Genomic DNA, 22,478 nt, shown 5'->3' on the forward strand with positions numbered 1-22,478 from the left:
GACTTCCTGCTGAGCATGAGTCTCCTCTCGGAATAAGAGGGGTTAAGTCTACCATGCTGGCCCAATGCGAATTGGCAGACTTTACAAACGTAGAGAATTAAGAAAATTTTCAGGTATGCAGGTTTGTATGTAGGTTTCCTCTCGATGATTTTGCTTCACCGTTTGAGACACGTGACATAATTTCTTAAATGCCCACAACTGTAAAGTTGGAAATGCATGCCCCGGACCGGATACGAACCTACGCCCCCCGGAATCGGAGGACGAGGTCATATCAACTGGGCTATCACGACTCCTATTTTACCAAGTAACTATTTTACCAAGTATTAATAATTAAAAAGGCTTTAGAATTTCCAACTGCCGCTGAAAGAAGCTTTTCAGATTAGGTATATTTAATATATAGTTACTCGTAGTAATGTAATTAATAAGAGCTTATCTCAAAAGCGGCTCGTTTACTGAAACAGCAAAAATCTCATCAAATATTTTATGATGTTTAGCAACCGTAGTTATCACAAGATTAAAATGAAATCACTGTAGCAATTCAGTTTTTTGAATTTAGTTTCATTCCAAGTGGTGTCGCAAGTAATCTTTATAAGCTTTTTAGAACCTTTTATACTACTAGCCCGCGACTTCATCCGCGTGGAATTCAGTTTTTTACAAATACTGCGGGAACCGTCGATTTTTCCTGGATGAAAAGTAGCCTATGTGTTAACCCAGAGTAAAATCTATTTCCATTCCAATCAGCCAAACCACTTCAGTAACCGCAGCGTAAAAGAGGAACAAACATACCTACATACACGCACACAAACTTTCGCCTTTATAATATATTAGTGTGATGTGATTAGTGTGAAGCATGGCTAGGAGTCATCAAAAGTATTTTTACATTTGAAACATATTAATAGTTAGCTCAACGAGTCGCGAAGCTGAGGTGGTAATGGGCGGGGCACATAGTTCGAAGAGCCGATGGACGTTGGGGTCCCAAGGTGCTTGAATGGCGACCCCCCACTAGAAAGCGCAGTGTTGTTCGATCCCCCACAATGTGTACTGATGACATTAAGCAAGTCGTAGGGATTCGCTGGATGCAGGCAGCTCAGGATTGTAATGTTTGGAATTCCCTGCAAGAGGCCCATGTCCTGTAGTGGACGTCCATCGACTGATATGATGATGATGGTGAATAGTTTAAACCAATACTCATTTAGGTTAGTCCTGTTTTATGAATAACCAATTTTATTTTGAATAATTTACTTTGAATAATAATTAATTTCATGTTTTAACCCATATCTTTGATGAGCGTTGTAGCTTTGTAAATAAAAGGTATTCAAATCTCCCTGTAAGGGCCAATTAGCAGATTTCAGACGCCTTTGTTTTTAATTGACAAAGATCTAAAGAGAAACAATTTTACTACAATTTATTATCGCATCGTTTTGCTATAATTTATCACCATTCACCATTGAAACTTTAAGCGTTAAGCAAATGTGGCATCCTGCGTATTAATTGAAACAACACGTTTTCGGTCGCCACACAAAAAAGTCGTGAACGAAGTTTTTTAGTTCTCTCACGTGTTCTCGACTCATTCAGTGACTAATTGGAGTAAGATTGAATAAAGGAAAAGCAATTGTTACCTGTTGTTGTTGTGATCGAATCAGAAATGAGGAGATCCGCAGACGAACTAAAGTCACTGATATAGCTCAGCGAGTCGTGAAGCTGAAGTGGCAGTGGGCAGGCCACATAGTTCGAAGAGCAGATGGACGTTGGGGTCCCAAGGTGCTGGAATGGCGACCGGAAAGCGCAGTGTTGGTCGACCCGACCGTGTAGGTGGACCGAAGACATCTAGCGGGTTGCAGGGAGCCGCTGGATGCAGGCGGCTCGAGACCGTTTTGTTTGGAAGTCCATGCAAGAGGCCTATGTCCAGTAGTGGACGTCCATCGGCTAACAATGATGATGATGATGATGATGAATTGTTACCTGAACTAAGCGTAACCCCGACAAGAATTGATACAATCCACGCAGTCTTGCCTTTGCCTTCGTTGAAGTAGGTCAGGAACTCCGCGTAGAAAATGCCGAACGAGTAGGTCATGCCATCAGCTGGAACAAGTAATATTTACAACGTTAGAACGTTAATTTATTTCACGGTTTTCGTGCTCAGAATGATTCAGCGTCTCGTATTTTTTTATTAATATAAGCCCAAATACTATTTTGCGTAATTTTCTAAAATGTTAATTAGAATATGTTCTTTTTTCATTTCAGTTTAGTCAAATAAATTGTTATGTACCTAACTAACTACCTAGACTTGCTAGATGTTGCTTCGGATCATAAGATCCTGGGTTTTAGCCTTGGAACGGGCTTTAAAATATTGGCTAAACTTTCTTCCAAAAAATACCTACTTAGTCAAAAATCGCTACCCGGGGCTAGGAAGTTGATCATTACACCCCCGTGCATCGAAGAGAAAGTTAAACCGTCGGTAATAGATAATTATAAAGTCAAACATTATTACCTAAAGCCCATCAACTCTCACTGGAGCAGCGTAGTAGATCTGAGCTCCATATCTGCTATACCATAAGAAGAAATGTGCAGTCTGATAATTTTAATAAAATAAAAGATGCCCGAAAAATCCAATGATCACTATTAATATCTCTTACTTACAACCTTAAACATGCAACATACATTAAAATATATTCGGGAGTCGCATGTGTTGGTATGTCCAGATCCACACCACACTGGACTCCGTGGTCTACGATGCTTTCTAAGTAGCCAGAGACAAGACAAGATGGCGCGATACCATGAAGAATAAAGTCAAAGATGGTCATGACCCTCCTGACACTTGAGGATCACGGCTTAAGGAGAAAGAGACCTACTGTTACTAACATAACTGACACAAAGAGAAAACATCTCATTCTTGGAGACAAAGAGAAAACAGTGACAAGAACATAAAGTCACAAACAATACGACAATGATATTCGATCTGATTCGTTTGATGTGCTCTTATCAGGTGTCAATGCAAAGTGGGTTAGAATGATAGACACTATAAGAGTAGGTATATTGACATTGGAGCCTAGTTTAACACGTGGTCTACATTTCCTACGTAGCGGGAACAATAGCTCGGACTATTTCAGTCAAACGAGAGGCTGCGAAGAGCTTCCCATTCAATTAAGAACAAAGAATGCATAAAAGCAACTTGATAGTTCACATAAAAGATGTCTTTATTTTTCATGGTAATTATTGACGTAACAAGTAAATGGCACACCTGATGGTAAGAGGAAATTCATCGCTTATTAAACACTAGCGGACGCCGCGCGGTTTTACCCACTAGGTTTCCGTTCCCGTAGGAATACGGGGATAGTATATAGCCTATAGGCTATAGCCTTCCTCGATAAATGTGCTATCTTACACTGAAAGAATTTTTCAAATCGGACCAGTAGTTCCCGAGATTAGCGCGTTCAAACAAACAAACTCTTCAGCTTTATAATATTAGTATAGATTGCAACGCAGGTCAAGTAAGTAATGCCGCCCTGTGTCTATCAGCCTGAGGCGTAAGTGTGCGTTTAATTAAACCAAATAACTTGCCCTTAAGTCTAGTTCGCCGGTAAATCCATAAATTGTTCGTACTCGACTAAAATACTAAAGTAATCTACACGACCTATTAGGCTTAGTTCAGACTAGTTTAGCATTTTAATCGAGTAGCATACTAAACTAATTGCTACCGCCCAATCGTTCGTACTCGACTAAAATACTACAGTAATCCGAACTAGACATTAGGGCCGTAAATCCGCCACTGTCAACGCTTGCTTCTGAAAGACAAGTTCAAGTAGATTTCGTCCCGACGCCCGCGACTTCGTCCGCGTGGAATTTAGTTTTTCACAAACCCCTCGGAAACCATGGATTTCCCCGGGATAAAAAGTAGCCTATGTGTTAATTCAGGCTATAATATATCTTAATAGCAAATTTCACCCAATTCGGTTCAATAGTCGAGGCATGAAAGAGTAACATTCATATCATCAAAATCATCAGTTTTCGCAAATCTCGGGAAACCATGGATTTTTTCGGGATAAAAAGTAGCCTATGTGTTAATCCAGAGTAAAATCTATTTCCATTCCTAATTTCAGCCAAATCGCTTCAGTAGTAGGTAGTGGCGTTATAGAGTAACAAGCATAAATATCAATAGTATAAACACGATGTCATAAACACTTGTGCGATTATCAAAATCTAATATTAGATTATAGTACGTACATCTCTCACGTGGCGAAATCAAATCGAACGTACCGATAACATAGGTGAAATATTTGGATTGCATGTTATCAACAGTCAACAGCTATCGATTCTACTGTACCTATTTATTTCAACTAGGTACTTACTATCACGATGCGATGTTCGTTCTGACATTAGTAAGATCAAGTCTGTGAGCTAAGCATATAATGGCCAGACATTCCTCAGTTTAAAAACGCTGAATGGAGACCATTTTGGGCAACGTTACAGAAAAAAATAAAAAAAATCTTTCTACGTCAAGAATTTTTCGAGATTTCGTGACGAGGTTTGCTTTTATATATATTTAGATTAAAATCACCAAAAAATTCAAACATTTAATATTTTTTAAATGTGCTTTTATTGAATTCGTGAATTTATAAGGTTCTTGGCCATAATCTTGATTATGCAATGGTTAATCAAACTAAAATTAAACCAGACTGGTTGATGATGAAAATCGGTTGTACCGTTTATAAGTTGTGGGGGAGAAAGTGGGGAAGAATAACGAATGTCTGCAAATATACTCGAGTGGGGTCTCAAATAATTAATAATTTCAACACCTTCGGGGGTTATTCTAAATTTTCAATTTTATAATTTAAGGAAGTTCTGCTTAGCTCTCGTAGATGCATGTTAGTTTTTGAAAAATTTAAGAAACTATTTAGGATAATAGTATTTCGTAAGCACTTGCATTGAAGAAGATTTAATTTAGCTTAGAGATAAGTTAGTTATCTTGAGGCGCTTTATAACCTTAGTTTAGTCTAAACCCTTTTTATGATACAGAAGCTGAGACAGGCTTATATTTGTTATCACTGAGTGATAAAATCAATCAATATAATATACTCTTGTTGATAAAAGATACCAATCGACTGTTCTCTTGTCTCATCACGATAAGGTTCGAATATGTCGTAATCTGATAAAACTAACCTTATCTGTCTGATCTTTTTAAAGGTACAATATTTTCATTTTCTTAACAAGATAAAGAACAAAACGAAATCCCGACGAGTTAATAAAGGTGTGTACTCACCGATGGCGTAATGTCATGTCATATTAGAAATAAGAGTATAAATATCGTATTATTGAAATAAATGAATATCATTCTTAATAAAATAATCATCAAATTAATTTACAAAATGTCATGTACATAATGTGTGATATCCACCAGTAAGGATCGGATGGCATTTATTTACGTCAATGATCTATACTAATATTATAAAGCTGAAGAGTTAGTTTGGATGAACGCGCTTATCTCAGGAACTACTGGTCCGATTTGGAAAATTCCGCCATTGTTAGATAGCCCATTTATCGAGGAAGGCTATAGGTTATATATTATCCCCGTACACTTACGGGAACGGGAACCACGCAGGTGAAACCACGCGGCGTCAGCTAGTAATAAATAAGCCTGCTAGGTGGTAAGCGCAGAAAGGCTAGTGGTGTCTCTTTCAGAATCTTCGAGGAACTAATCAAGTCAAGTCAAGAAAAGTGGCTCAATCAGGGTTGCCAGTAGGACGCCGACTGTTTTTTTTTCTTTCGATTAATTTTCGTCTTTAATATTTGTATTAGACATTCACAAGAAAGAGAGTTTGTATGATTGTTTGTTACTTACTAAACCGATTTTTAAAAGGCTATATTTTATCCCAGTATTCCCAGTAGTAAGTATAGTACTATAAAGTTGCAAAGGGAGATTTATTAGGTACTTGCTCGCTTTATAGCCGTATTTGAGAGCTGAGAATCTGAGCTGGAAGGTGGCCGTAGGAAATCCGTAATTAAACTACGTAATCCCATCGAGTTCGGGCTCATTTGATTCTTCTTGACAAGTACTTTGATGCCCTAAGGTAACCAGGTTCTGACACACGCGAATTTTTACATTTCGCGTGTGTTGTGTGTCCTTTTATGTATGTTTCTTATTCATCCACGCCGAAACAACTGAACCGATTTGGCTGAAATTTTAATTGGAATGATATTAAACCCTAGATTTGTTAATCTAAAATATAGGATGAAAAGTATTTCGTTAAACACCTTTTATCCCAAAAAAAAACATAATTCCTGTGGGACTTGTGAAAAATAAATAAACATATATACGTACCCTACCCTAATGATACCTAACTCTAAACAGAAAGGGTGTACAGCACAGCAAATGCCATGCATCACATACAAGCAAATACTCGGCGCTGATTTTCAACTAAGTACCTCTATAAAACTTAATTTAACGTGAAATTCGCGGCCTATATCTATAATTTAATATCAAATGTTATTTATTAAATCTAGAGTTCCAATGATTTAAAAATTTCAGTTTAAATTTAATCATTATTTAATGGAGATTTAGAGTTCGATCATTTTCAAATCCAATTTCAAACAATTTGCCGATAAAATGTTGTATGTTTTTGAATAGAAAATAAATTTGATATTGTACAAATACTGTTGTCAGTTGGCAACCCTAGGTGCCGCTCAAGTGCAATTTCCACCAGTTTAGTAAACAAATTGACTGTTCAGTCGTTCAGTAATCAATTTGCGGAGCGTCATGTATTCAATCACTCGCCGATAACTTGGCACACGTGCGCCAAACTCAAAGCTACTTGTTTGTCTTGTTTCCCGTAATTGTATTGTTATTTCTGCTAAGTTACATAAACGCAATAGTACCATAACATCATATAAATAAGATAAACTACCCTCTTCCCAACTTGTATCAATAACGAGGTTATTAAAAGTTGTAACCAGCGGTTTTTTTTACTGTAGCTTAAATAATAGTTATACAACTTAACAGCCATAGTGTCTTGGGTTCGAGTTCTGGGTCAAGTTGTGCAATATTGGGATTTTCTTTCTTTCAAGAATCTTACAATAGTAGTCAAGTTAGGTTGATGATAGTTGAAGAGTCAATGATTGTCACCCTATCTCCTAACCCTGCATTAGAGCAGGTCACTCGATTTATTAAACAGCGTGGTGGGTTTTAGTTCTAAATCCACTTACCTAGAAGCTTGGGCTTTGTAGTATGTCGTGCAAAGTATAGGCTAATGATTATACGATAGGCTTACTCAATCAATCTATACTAATATTATAAAGAGGTAAAGTTTGTAAGTTTGTAAGTTTGTCACATTTTTTAAATGGGGTAATCTTCGGCACTACTGGTCCGATTTCAAAAATTCTTTCACCAGTAGAATGCTACATTATCGGGGAGTGCTATAGGCTATATTTTATATTGGTATCATATATATTAGCCGAGTTAACACAGTTTTTGTCATAGAGGTCGGACCGAAAATCCTCTTAAGCAGACTTATTCGCATGCGCTGCCTTAACCATTGTGTGAAATTGAAATTAATGTATGGAGGCTTTTTGTATCTTTAAAAGTTCTACAAAAAAGTCCGCGACACCATATATCTATCTTCTATATATTAGCAGATATAGTACCTTTTGTGTTTTAAAAATTATTAATTTTATATACTTAGGTTTGCGTCATTATTTATACTACTTAACTTGAATCCTTATCAAAATAAATTATTGAATAATCACAAGGATATTATGGAGATAAGATTTGCCCTTTACAGTATGTTAATTAGTTAAATAGTTTCGGAGATAATACAAAATTTCTAAAAGACGCAGAAATTCCGCTACATGACGCCCCGCGCTTTCAATTACGTATTTCCCGTTCCCGTGTGAATATGGGGATCAAACATAGCCTATGACACTCGCAAATAACGTAGCTTTCTATTGGTAAAACAATTTTCTAAATCGGTCCAGTAGATCCAAAGATTACCTCCGACAACCACACAAACTTTACCTCATTATAATTTTAGCATAGAAGTCTCTATTTCCCTTTGTCATCGCACCACGCTCATAGGGCTGGACCGATTTTGCTAAGGGTAAGGGCTAAGGTAGGGAAGGTATAGTGTAGGGTACGGGTAGGGTACGGGTAGGGTAAGGGTTGTGTAAGGGTAGGGTAAAGGTAGGTTAGGGTGGGGTAGTTTAGGGTAGGAGTAGGGTAGGGGTAGGGTAGGGATAGGCTAGGGGTAGGGTAGGATAGGGGTAGGGTAAGGGTAGGGCCAACCCCTATCCTAGCACTATCTAAGGGGTAGGCAAAGGGAAGATTACGGGTAGCGTAGGGTACGGGTAGGGTAGGGTAGGGGTAGGATACAGTTAGGGTACGGGTAGGATAGGAGTAGGGTAGAGGTAAGGGATCGTTACTGAAGCCTATTTTTCTATTTTTTGTCTGTCTGTCTGCCTTTTTTTTGACCGGGCATCACGCTGAAACTACAGAATGAATTTAAATGATACTTAAGACGATTTGAGACCATAATACGTAGAAGGATAATAGGATACTTTTTGTCGCGTAACAAAATCAGAAATGGGTGAAGTAGGGGTAGAAAGTTTGTACGGAAAGTCCTTAATTTGTCTAGGTACATTTGTAAATGTAAAATTATAAGTGGACTATTTATTAGGTATAAGTTATAAAACTTGCAAAATAGAATGTGAAATAGGGGTTGAAAGTTGACATCGATTTTTACGCGGACGAAGTCGCGGGCGTCTGCTAGTATAATATGTAGCTACCTCTGTACCTCTGATGAAAATGTAAATTAAATGTAATCTACCATCTCTGGATACATATAAATGTTAATATCAACAATTTGCATGTAATCTAAGCAGAGAGGATACAAATATTTGCCCTCTGCCGGGAGTCTCTTAAATTAGGACCCGGAATACATTGGACTACATTTTGTCTGTTTGAGAGCCGTGATATGACTGCCTTCGATAAGGAGGGCCTTCGATTCGAATCCGGTTCGGGCATGCAACTCCAACTTTTCAGTTATGTGCATTTTATGGGAAATTAATGTCACGTGTCTAAAACGATGAAGGAAACATGTTGTAATGAAACTTGCACACCTGAGAATTTTTTCAATTCTGTAGGCGTGTGAAGTCAGCCAATCCGCATTGGGCCAGAGTGATGGACTAACAGTCCAATTCCTTCATTCTGAGACTGGTGACACTCGTGCTTAACAGCGAGCCCAATATGGGTTTTTAATAATGATGACGTTTTGTCTACGCGAGTTATCATTTAAGTCGTGATAGGCCAATGTTTAGTTTTTCTGTTTTATAATAAGTTGAGTGCAATATCGAGGTATCCATTTAAAATTAGTTGATCGAGGCTCCAGTATTAAGGCTCCAGTATGCACGGACTAAAATGACGTCTTAATTTTTTGTCTTCCAGAGAGGTAATAGCACCAGCATATTGGGTATTCTGCTAGTGGGTTAACAATAAGATGGCCTGTATTTCTAGTTAATATTATCTCTTTTTAAGTAATCTTTATTTTAAAAAGAATAAAATAGGAAACTTAAGCTAACTTATCCTAATAAGTAATAACTATACAAATCACGCCCACGTGGAATGGTGGCAAGAATACTGGCTTCATTTCCGCGGTTTGACAGCCAGGCTGATATTTTGCGCGAAAAATTAACTGAAAATTTCACCAGTCGAGGTAACATTTTGGTAAATAAATTATTTTATCTAGATGTCTTCTTGATATCTACTCATACTCGAGACTCAACATGGATGAGCACGTCAATCTAATGTTTGACGTGCTCATCCATGTTAAACCCCTTTCTCCTATAAGACGGTGCATAATGCAATCCAAATCCGAAAAGTATTGGAATTCTCGCCGCATTGCGAAACAATCATACAAAATCAAAATGTAAGAAGAATTTATTTAGTAACATTTATCATGGAGTATTTTCTGGTGTTTGAAGACAAAGACGCTATTAAACTAAGCCTGTAACAATTTCATTTATTTCAATTTCTTTAGTAGACGAACCTAACGAACCACCGCTGGTAATCTCTTGTGATAAATTTTAGCATAATAACGTTTAACGTCCGCTACGCTTCTAAAAGTTGTTACATTTTTTTAATTTCATTGGTTATTATTTAGAAATTTTAATATTTTGCTTTCTCAGTCTCTTCTAAAAAAAAAGAAAATTAGCTTCCTTTTAATAGACGAAGAGCCCATGTCAGGAGTGGGTACGACAATAGTCCAATTGTAAGGAAATAAACTTTAGATATCTTGTATTTGAGTCTGGCGATGCTATTGTCTATTTTCCTGACCGTCTGTCAGCTTAGCCAAGAGGCTTCTATTAAATAGAAATCTTTAATTTACATATTACAATTTACAGCTTTCGCTTGCATGCTGAAATTTCAACATGGAATCTTGAGGCTGCAGTTTAGTATAAAAGTTTCGCTCATTTAATTAGGTCAAAGTTTTCTAACCGTATTTTAACATCAGTGCATAAACGACATATTTGGTGATAGAGAGATTGGACAAAGAGCGCTGTAAATGAAAACGCCGAAATCTAAATACTCTTTCGTCCCATCATAACAGCAATGTAAACAAACGTAGATATTAAACATAGATAAGCACATCCGAATCCAGCTGATGGGGTCGCAATCAAGGGCTAATCTGATGATAAATAAAATCAAGTCTACCATTAAAAACCTCTATAAGAAAAAGCTTTTATTATTTCGGATTAAAATGAATTAATAAGTTAAAAATTCCATATAGTATGAAGGTACTTGTTGAGATGAAACAATAGAGCTCAAACTCGAGATTGCGTCGTTTAATTGCATACTTCCAGACTCTAGTTATCTTCAAAGCACTCATCAAGATGAATTGAATGAGCCCAAACTGGATGGAGTTACGTCGTTTTTTACGGAGTTCCTATGGACATTTTCCAGCTCCTTCATCAGACCCTTGTTACCATAAAAAGCTCTCGTCAAGATGAATTAAACGAGCCTAAACTCGATGGGATTGCGTCGATTAGTTAAGGACTTCCTACGGCCACCTTCCAGCTACATCATCAGATCACTTCTATATCATAATAATATTGCATTTATACGTGCGTGCAAAATTTCAGTTTTATGAAAACCAGAAAGTGGATCAAATTTAACTTGCAGATTTGATTACAAACCGACCAACAACGGGACAGGTGAACTAAATAAAAGCTTGTAAAAAACAGCATCTCATATATACTCGCGACTTCGTCCGCCCTTAAACCTCTTTAATCCAGCCCTCCTATTAGTATTGCTTTAAAAATGGAGTAACTTCCCCCGTTTTCAGAACATTTCCCTTCACTGCTCTGCTTCTATTGATTGTAGCGTGATGAAAAGTATACTAAAACCTGCCCAAGAGTATGAAGAATAATTGTACCAAGTTTCGTTAAAATCCTTCGAGTAGTTTTTGGTTCTATAACGAACATACAGACAGACAGACAAAAATTTCACTGATTGCATTTTTGCCATCAGTATCGACCACTTATTACCCCCTGATAGTTATTTTTGGAAATATATTTCATGTACAGATTTTTATAGTTAGATAAGTTCACATATACACCATTATCGTGTTGACGAAGCACGTGACTCCGCTTTGACCTACTTTGCACGTTGCAAGCAGATCTCACGTTGTCCTGGAATTCATTCAAGCTTATAAGCCTTCTGATTGTTATAAAACCAAACCGTCAACCGTGTTAAAATAAACACATTTTTCACCCAGAACATGTTTTATAAATAAGATTTAAGCAACAAAAGTTACAAAGCGAATTTATTTTTGTGAGGATCTAGGCAGCCATTTTGTTACGAGCGATGGAAGCATTAGGTTTTTCTCAGAAAACATAATCAATGTTCCTTCTGAAATATTATAGGTAAAAGGACACGGATTTTTATTTTAATTTTAGCCGTGATGTTGTCTCCTACTCGTAATTGGGGAAGGGATGAATACTGAATGGTTTGTACTCGTAGTATGAATACGAAACATTGCATATTGTTATAATTAAGAAGGCAATTTACCTATTGATAATAGCAAAAATCCTCGTGGAGAAATACTCTTCGGCTTGTAGTGCGGACATGAAACTTTAGATGTATGGTTAATCTATACTTAATATTATAAAGCTGAAGAGTTTGTTTGTTTCTTTGATTGAACGCGCTAATCTCGTAACTACTACGTCCGATTTGAAAAATTCTTTCAGTGTTAGAGAGCCCATTTATCGAGGAAGGCTATAGGCTATATATTATCACCATATTCCTACGGGAACGGGAACCACGCGGGTGAAACCACGCGGCGTCAGCTAGTTCATAAATAATAATCATTTCTATTATTAAATCAAAATTTAAAGTAACGTAGTATGCTGTCAGAATATAAAAAAGTTTTTCAGTCATTTGTTTTTAATTAATTGAATAATTTAATTCAAGTTCTGTGTTCTCCTACATACCACGTATATTATCACAAATCTGTGTCCTAATTTGAGATAACGTGAGATCTCCCATTAACTCGATCAAGGCAGTACCTATCGTAGTCTGCTGGGATAACATGAAAGTTAGCAGACAGAGACCGTTTACTTTGTCTGCTTAATTGACTAAACGGATAGATGACTGAAGAAAATAAACCTAATCTTAGTTTGTGTGAGTTTTATGGTACAAATAATTTTGTTATAAATCGTCTAAGTTCCGTACTGTTGAATTAAATTAAATTCTTAATAGGTAAATATATAAATGATGATTCTTAATTTTTTAAAGATTTGTTTTATTTTTTTTATAAACTTACTGTAATTTATTTTGTAATCTTAAGTGACCTTGTTATTGTGTGTTTGTTGCCAGATTTTTAAATTAGCAATGTTAGTAAAACTAAGTTAACCGCTAGTGATTATTATAAAATGACGAAGATCTGAGAATCACAAATAGCCATCCATCCATCCATCCATTATCCATACTAATATTTTTAGGAGGTAAAGTTTGTGGTGTTGTTTGGTTTGGGGGGTAATCTCTGGATCTAGGTACTGAATCGATTTTGAAATGTTTTACCACTAGAAAGCCACGTTTTTGTGAGTGTTTTGTGTATCTCCGTATTGTCAGGGGAATAAAAAATACGCGAGTAAAACCGTGGGCTTTGGCTAGTCTAAAATGATCAGGTGATCTTGATACATTACTTGTATTAAAATCACAAGTTTAGATATTATGAATAAAAATACCGATTTGTAGAGGGTAGATACAATATAAGCGATCAGCTCTCATACTGCATTCGATGTAGATAAAGTCCGTTTAGCCAGGATAAACTCGATCATCGAATTATTCACGCTGTGAAAGCGCTTTGATCCGGTTTACGATGGAACTCAGCCACTGAATTCGTCCCAATTCCATGCTATTCCGCATCAAGTGACTGCTCGTCTTAAATTGTTTCGTCACCTTGGACTCTAATTGATAAACTCATTAATTAAAAATACAAATCAATGGATTACATACTTTATCGTTATCTTAGACAAAATTCCTGTAAAAGATTTGTTGTTCAAAACTTGCTTTATTTATTGATAGCGATCAGGTTTGATTTAGTATGCTTAGTCAAATAAAATGAGACTGTGTTTTGAATGTACTCGTAGTACCTAATATAAAATATAGAAATACTTATAGTTACCCATTAGAGTAAAGTCACAACCCTCAAATGAGTCCAGAGCTGAAAAATTGCTTTCTAGGCTAGTTTTTATCCCAAAAAATTATTGTTCCCGCGGGATTTGTATAAAATTTAACCACGCGGTTCCTCCCGCATGGTTCCCGTTCCCGTAGGAATACGGGGATAAAATATAGCCTATACTCGGAGTTTCCCAACAGAATTTTTTATATCGTTTCAGTAGTTAATCGTTGCCTATTCAATGCAAACAAACAAACAATCAAATATTTCCTCCTATAAATTGGTAGGTATAGATAATGTATTGGTTAAACCCACACAACGGCAGTTTATTTACAAAATTCGAGCCATTCGCAAACGATTTCAGTTTTATCGGCTTATGAAGATTGATGAGTTCATTACGAATCCATGAATTGGAGCATCGCACCCTAATTACTTCCAGGAAGTAGATTTTTCGCACAATTCTGAAAGGACACTGAATATTTGACACTACTAGAATACTGATTAAAATAATAGATTCATAATTTTTAGTAGGTACCTATTTGTACAAGTAAAATCAGGATGTCCGAGGTGGTAGACTTAACTTCGCGATATACGCAACCAGCCGACATTTTGAGGTTTCACTCGCGTATCTCCCGTTCCCATGAGAATACGGGGATAAGATATAGTATATGACACTCACAAAATATAACGTGGCATCCTAGTGGTAAGAGAATTTTCAAAATCAGTTCAGTCTACCCCCTACAACACCAAAAACGTTAGTAGATCCATTGCCATACCAACATTACAAACTTTACCTTCTTTCTATAATATTGGTATAGTCAAGAATCATTTGAATCAGTAAGGAAAATTTTGTGAAGTCTATCAATTCGACCTTAGCCAGTGCATACTCATAACCTAACCTAACCTAACCCATACTTTTTTCAGAGGAGTTTCGTGATAAGAATTGAGCTGATCATAGGTGGATGTAGTGTGCGTGGAATATAAATGATTTTTTAAGGTACAAAAGATAAAATAGCAGAGCCTCGGTCTATGAATAAAAAAGTTTTGCCTTTGTCATAGTTTATCGTCATCTTTGCACGGAATAGCGGTTTGTCTGACGTCAAAAGCATAAAATCATGAATCGATGAATTTAATTTCCAGGAATGTAGTAACAATTCAGGCAAATCAAACATTGAAACAACTATTCTTAGATTTGGCATTTAGCATGATATTTTTATAGATAATCTAAATCAGATTGTGTTGTATTTATAGAACAATAATGTAGAAAACACGAAGACTTTGGCTAAAATTGTATCTACGACTATGTAATTTATACTTTTATACTAATATTGTAAAGAGGTAAAGTTTGTGAGGTTGTTGGGGGTAATCTCTGGATCTACTGAATCAATTTTAAAATGTCCTTTTATATGTTATTTCCGTATTCACGCTTAAATAGGAACCAGGAAGCGGAATAGAGTCGATTTCTCTCTTGTTGAACAGACAACATCATGTGACATGACGGGTACCATGACGGGGTAGGGTAGCGACAATGATTGTACTATTATTTAGTGGTAGAGGAAACAACTCGAGCAGGTCCCAGGACTTGTGACCCTGAGAGGAGGTTTTAGGATACCCTATATAATGCATTAACCCTCACCTTCCCTGTCCGAAATGTTCTCCATGCCCACACTAAACAATTTATGATAAACAATAATTACAACACTAAACACTATTTCACAAAACCACTAAAGCGACTGGCAGCGTAACGGTGTCTACGCTGCCTAACAAACAACTGAGCTCATATCATCAAATACCCTTTTTTATACCTTCACTGATACCTCTCCTCTACAATAACATAAATAATGAATGTTAAACCAATCGGGGAACTTGTAACATTAGCGTGTCACAGGGAGTCGCTGGATGGCTCAGTCTCGTGGTGGTAGGAAGACCTTACAAAAAGCCTATGGGTTGCAGGGACATGGAGCTGATGTGATGATGATACTGATTTATCTCCCTGATTTAAATAAGATGATGAATCCAGTAAGTTTAGTCTAGTCCAGGACGGGATTGGTCGTTATTGTTTATAGTAGCCTAACAAAGCAGTAAAACTGATCTGGATTGCTCGCTGGATTTAATAAATAGGAATTACAGCTAGCCATTTTGCTTGCGTTTTAGTGAATATTTTCATTGATTAGAAAGAATAAAGATAACAGGCAAAGGTAGAATATGGACGCAATATCATGTAAGCACGGCATCTTAGTCTATTACTAGTAGTATCTAAACAAGTAGTTAGGTAATAGGTATGTATAAAAGCTGTTAGTTTAATTACCGAGAACTAATCGATTTCCTTTTTAAGAAAAAACGCAATATTATGTAAACAATATGCGGCAGCTTAGTCTATTACTAGAAGTATCTAAACAAGTAGGTAGGTATAAAAGCTGTTAGTTTAATTACCGAGAATTAATCGATTTATAAAAAAAAGAACATTACATACAGTAAATAACTCTACTGGTATACATTACAGATACTTAAGAATTGTTAAATGCATTCGGTAGATACTTGTCTTGTTATTATATACAATTAACTTGAGCGAGCCACATGTTTTTGGTTAAATCTGTAAAATGAGTAATGTTTTAAAAGTTGTTGTTATAATTTATTGGAGCAATTAGTGTTAGTACCGCCCACTGCAATGCGGTGCAAATTGTTTTTAAAAACTTTCCACTTTGACTGTCATGAGTAATTTATCTGCTCAATGTTTACGTGCTCATTCACTGTTATTTAATCTATACTTACAATTTGGTAATAAATTATCTGTATTATCTGTGATAGCTCTTTTACTGTTATTTCTAAAGCTGAAATCGAATACGTGGAAATATTAAAGTATTTTAAATAGATTTTAAAATTGTATAAGTTATGTGCATAATCGCATAAAAGCAGTATAGTATGTATGTAGGTTGTAGCTTGTTTTTCATCATATTTCTTTACATCTACAAAATTTATAATTTCAATATCGATTTAGCCATGATATCCACGTAAGTCAGTTCTTCCAACCATCTCCTTATCTTGATTTAGATACATACATTTAGTTAGACAAAGACTAAGGCGATCAGTTTCCTGACAGTGAAATTTGGTTGAAAACAATAAATAGCTGGATTGTTTGTTCATAAAAGCTAATACAAACTAGCACAATTGGCAACATCTCTCATGAGTATTAAATTGAGGAAGACTAGACTTATCACATTGTCACTAATCCGATTTTCGCAGTAACTTCAATGGAAAACAGGACGCTTTGTTATCAGATGGGAAAGAGGATGCAGAAAACTGACTTTATATGTTGTAGTCATGCATCCTACTAGCTAAATGAAAACTGTATTCGGGATGAAAAAATGGTTTATGGACAGCATAATATTGAGTTGCTGTTGCAGAGCATTTTCATTGAGGTTTTTTGATTTAATGCGCTAAAATACTTTTAATAATTCCATGATACAGGAGTTAACCAGTGCATCAAATTATTTAGTAAAACCTATATCATTTTACAGGCAATATACTGATGAGTTTACTTAACCGTATTTCAGCTATATTTATTTCTTACATTATATTTGAAATTGTTATTTTGCGATCAGATATATAAAATAACAGATATTAACAAATATTTGCTTTGAGTTCCTTATCGTATTTATTTATTACTTCAGAACGGACGTATAAACGTTGGTATAATAATGATGACAGTCTCAACAAACACAATTATTTTCGCCGTTATGAGTGTCAGGATTTTGTTATCATTATGTAGTGACACTGATGTCTGGATAATAAAGTTATTGTCATAGTACGCCCCGCGACGTCGCATGAAATTAGTCAGTTTTCTGCAAATTTGCAGATACTATAGATTATTTTCTAGTATCTACAAATTTCTCCATTGGTATTCTGTAATTTATGGTACGTATTGGTATTCTGTAATTTTTGTAAATACAGTTAAAATAGTAACAATCCAAATTCAAATGACAGTTTACTTTGACATTGAATAATATAATACTGAATTACAAACTAGATTTGATTCAATAAATCAAGACTATATTTCAAAGTTATATCCATCCTGGTTCTATCTTAGGTAACCGTATGCACAACCAATCCACACTAAACAAACAACCCCGGATCTTTGGATAACTTTAGCTGTGTTAACAAAACAACATTACGTCACATAATTGACTGAACTAGAAGTCAAGATTCCTGCGTTAATAAATTATAGGAATGTTAGAATAATAAAGCGTAATTAAATAGAGGCCGTATGTATAAACATGGGTAAACAAGTGCAAACAGACGTAAATATACCGCATCTATACTATACAGTCAGGGTTGCCGACATCCCGGAACATCAGGATATTACGCCCCCATTTTGCAATATCTTGCTGATATGTACTACTAGCGGATGCCCGCAACTTCGTCCGCCCTTAGACCTCCTTAATCCGGCCGCCTCGCAAAATCCGTTCTTAGTGGATGTCTACTACCTACGGACTACCTCCCTGCCAAATTTCAACTTTGTACATCAAGCGGTTTTAGAGATATCGTTATAAATGACCTTTCACATTTATATTATAAGATTTGTAAGTAACTAACTTATAGACACTGCACCTTGATAGTTAAAAACAGGCTTATAATTTTAAGTAGTTAAAATGAATATACTGGCATTACTATTTTATCCCACATCCTCTATAAAACTCTTAATATTACAAGACAGTTTTCATTATGTTACAATCATTTAATTTGTTTTTACTTTCTTTAAAAATTTTTACAAGTTGAATATTGTTACCCATTTTTTTCTCATGTTGATTGATAACACGTATGTATAATTTTGGCCATGTCCAGAAACCATTGTTAATCATAATCGTTAAATAAGAAATACTTAATGACATTCAGGAATAAAAAAGATCCTTTATGTTTTCCACCATGCGATGTTGACATAGTAATTTGTGCTCCATTGCCACTCCTGAATGACATTAACAAAGAATTGATTGAAGGCAGTAAACAGTTTTTGCCATTAGTGTTATTTACACAAGATTCATTTCGCAGACTTAAAAGATTTGTTCTTGTTTGTTTAACAAGGGCAGAAAGTTAGGGCATTAAAACATTGTTTGCTTTTATCGTGCGAACTAATTATACTAATTATCGTTAGCCTGGTTTGTACTAAAATAATTCTGGACAATATACTAGTATTGTTTCCTATCTAAGTCATTAGGCGCAACATTAACCTCATAACTCGTTATTTTTTGATAAATATCGGCTCGACTTCTGTTATTGCCATTCCTGTAATGTTTATTGATTTCCTCCAGCTCATTTGAATACTTTAAATATGTGAATTGTTTTTGAAGATTATAAATGTAAGCTCTATGATACGATGAGAAGATCTATTTGAGAACTGATCATTTCTAAAGTGGATTAAGTGTTGTCTTGCGGAAGCATTACGGATCGCTGAGATAACCAACATTTTTATCTAGAACCCAATTATTTCAGATCCGAAACATAACTTAAGTACCATACATACTCGTACATGTATACCTAACAACAATGCAGGCGTATTACTGTGGCTGTAATTAAAATTACATTGCACTAATGAATATAATAAATATCTCCATTCAGTATCTAAATAAATATTTATAAAATTAATATCTGTTAACAAATCAATTAGTTAACAATAAGTTTTCTGTCAACAATAGCTTTCTGATCGAAAGTAACGTTTCCATTTAGAGCGCTTTACTTAGATCATAATAGAATAATCATTGTCACATTTTATAGAGTCCGATCGAGATCTGATTAATGAATCTGAACGTCAATTAATCACAGTGCCAATCATAATGTAAACGAAACTTTAGCAAACAACAATGTGTGAACCTACATTATCTAGCTAGCAAACAAATGAGATGCGAGTTGATGTATACGAAATTGAGATTCTATGTAACAAATGTCATCCGGTGCTTACTAGTATCATATCTAGATATCATGCATAGGTGACATTTTGTCAATTCATTTGATGTTTATTATAATAAATGGGTTGGTAATAACGACCAAAATTGTGAATTGGGCAGCAGGGCCCTGTGACACGTCGATTATCTTTCTATAATTTTTTTAAAAATTGAAGATTCGATCAACAACTTGATCACGTGACATGTCGATAACGAATGTCATTCGAATTCATATTTTCGAAGCGTTATCATTTTTAGAATGAGAATCGAAATGCCACATGGCTACAGGCCCAGATCGATTTCAAGCAGCTGATTTCAGTGTAATCTGCGATGACTAAACCATAAGCGCAGCTTATTCACTATAGGACATTAACTATATTAAATATCAGATAAGGACGCTTTCAAGAAAACGTTCAGACTGGATGACGACAAAGAGAAGTGTGACATTATATAAAACGACTTCCTTAGTTATCCAGTCAATAAAGATCCTAATTCTGCTTTTGTATAATGTATCTTTTCTAACAATTGACTAATTTAGAATAGCTTTTGTCAAATAATAAAGATTTCGGGACAACGTATTGCTAACGGTGATTCAATGTCTGAAGATTAGCACAAATCGAGGACAAGTCGTTCATTCAAGCAGTATTACCGTGGGTACAATTTAGCAATTTAAACTTTGTGAGGCCCAGTAACCGTGAATAACTGATTAAACATATAAGGGATTTCATTATTTTTTATTGATGATTTCATCTGCGATATTTTATAAGATTTGACTTTTTATAAGTTACAGAAGCCTAGTAACTTTACGCAGTAGTCTGATGTTCGCAAAGTCGTCAGTTTTTAGTCAAGATTGGTAAAACTTAAAAAAGTCATGCGTTACAAACTAATTATGTATATTATCTACTAATTTACGGATTTTGTTTGTTACAAGAACTGTACTGTTTCGTCAATACGTAATAAGTACATGCCTACGACCCTGAATTCAAATTGCTGGGCCTAACTCAATAATTTACGTTTATAGAACGAGCATAGGCGTTCTTCGTATATATTTTACTTCCTTCGAATAAGTGAATTTCATCAAATCAAGCTTGAACGTAGGTATAGGTTTATTGAGTCAGTTTGCTCGATAAAACTTCTGCTGTTTATTACTGTCAGTAAAGTTACTGACAGTAATAAAACACGATAATTTAACTAGCTTTTGTTAGTAACTCTTAAGTCACATCACATGGTGTCCTATTCAGTATTTATTTATTGCTAACTGATCAAAATTGGTAACCAGTGTCTACAGAGCAAAATGTATAATTTCCAAGTGAAATAGCGTTCCAAACATTTTAGTGTATATTGATATTAGATTATAGTTAAAAATGTTATTCGATGGCTACTGACAAATCTTCCTGGGTATGTATCATAGAGAAGACAAATGAAAGCCATGCAATAAAATCATAAATTAGATAGAGGATATCGTCCAGTATGCATTGAGATTTTCCGAAATGCGGTTGTTACTGATTTGATGTTAATTATGTCAGGGTAATATACATCAAAATTACTGAATACAACATCTGGTCAAATCAAGGTAGGTGGCAGCCCTACTTAATATTTATATTGTGCAGATAGCGATGGTTGCAAAGTGCGTGGAATATCGCTCGAGGTCGGGAAGAGGTCAGCGCCTATGTATAAATAATTCACTGTTATTTATTAACCCTTGCAGTTGCAGTGATTAATTAAGATACTCCAGTATGCCTACGATGCTCGGCACGACATGTCTTATGAAGACAAAAAGACATTTTGTCGACCAAAAGCCGAACCGGAAATACTGATAGGTCGTAAGAGATAGCGATATTTCCGGTTCGACCGATGCATAAAAGATGCATTCTAAAGTTAAAAATATAAGAAGTTAATAATCCACACAGGTAACATAAAACGTTGATAAGTACTAAACTACAACATGATCATCTCCATACTATTTGACAGGGGATGAATATTCTGACATGAGAAAACAAATAGATATGTTAATGATCTCGTGGGAGAATACCTGTTCACTACAAATATACACTTGAAGTAAATTTAATAAACAGTTTTACTTACATACTTACGAGTATAATACTTCATTCTTTTAATTCTATGATTACTTCGCATGTTTACACATGTAAAACACAAAAGTCTTTTGAGAATAGCAAAGAAGTAATGAAAGTACTCACTGACTATGTGAATCATAAAGGACGCGAAGACCACCATCCAACCCCACCCTCCGTCTGGGGGGGGCGGCAGGCTCTCCGAGCTCTCCCTCGACGTCTCGGCCGCGGCGGCGTGAGAGCTGTTCCCATTCTTTGTGCTTTTCACAGCTCCGTGTGACATCCTTATTATTTAAAAAAATCTCTTGGCACTTAAGGCAGTTAGATATTATTAGTTATATTCTAGTTCTAATATTATTTCTTCAATAAATATGCGTCTGTATCTAATCTTGGTAACTATTAAGTAAATAGAGGCACTTTGCGTATTGCTATTTAATATAGTGATAAAAGGAAGCGACGTTACGGAGGGAGATTTGAGGACTCATATGATTATGTTCTTCGCATGATCTATAGAACTAGATCATGATCTTTCTACCTATCTGCGGTTTAGTGTTTCTTGTTTGTTTCTCAATCGTCTATTGTATTGGAAGATCATCTTTGGCTTGTATCTGAAAAAACAAAAAAAATCGAAATTAGAGGTTATTTGAATTTTCTTTAATACTTCACTTGAATCAACGATGGAAAATTATTGAGAATAGCGTAGTGTATGTGGGCAAACAGGTGCACTCGCTATTTGCTGGCTCTTTAAGCGTTTTTTATTGTTTACAAGTTAGCCCTTGACTACAATCTCACCTGATAGGAAG

The 22,478-nt window shown here is 35.5% G+C and overlaps 1 protein-coding gene across 1 annotated transcript in view; it reads right to left on the bottom strand.

Moving 5' to 3' along the window:
- The window catches only part of LOC112048284 (monocarboxylate transporter 13), a 37,715-nt gene that overhangs the window by 3,338 nt on the left and 11,899 nt on the right, over positions 1-22,478 (bottom strand). The window contains exons 2-3 of the mRNA XM_024085764.2: positions 21,802-22,283; positions 1,963-2,082 (exon numbers count right to left, since the gene is read on the bottom strand). Of these exons, the coding sequence (XP_023941532.1) occupies positions 1,963-2,082; positions 21,802-21,958 (277 nt within the window). The 5' untranslated portion in view covers positions 21,959-22,283. The remainder of the gene's footprint in view (positions 1-1,962; positions 2,083-21,801; positions 22,284-22,478) is intronic.

This window comes from Bicyclus anynana, chromosome 3 (assembly GCF_947172395.1).
Source record: "Bicyclus anynana chromosome 3, ilBicAnyn1.1, whole genome shotgun sequence".
Classification (NCBI taxonomy): domain Eukaryota; kingdom Metazoa; phylum Arthropoda; class Insecta; order Lepidoptera; family Nymphalidae; genus Bicyclus; species Bicyclus anynana.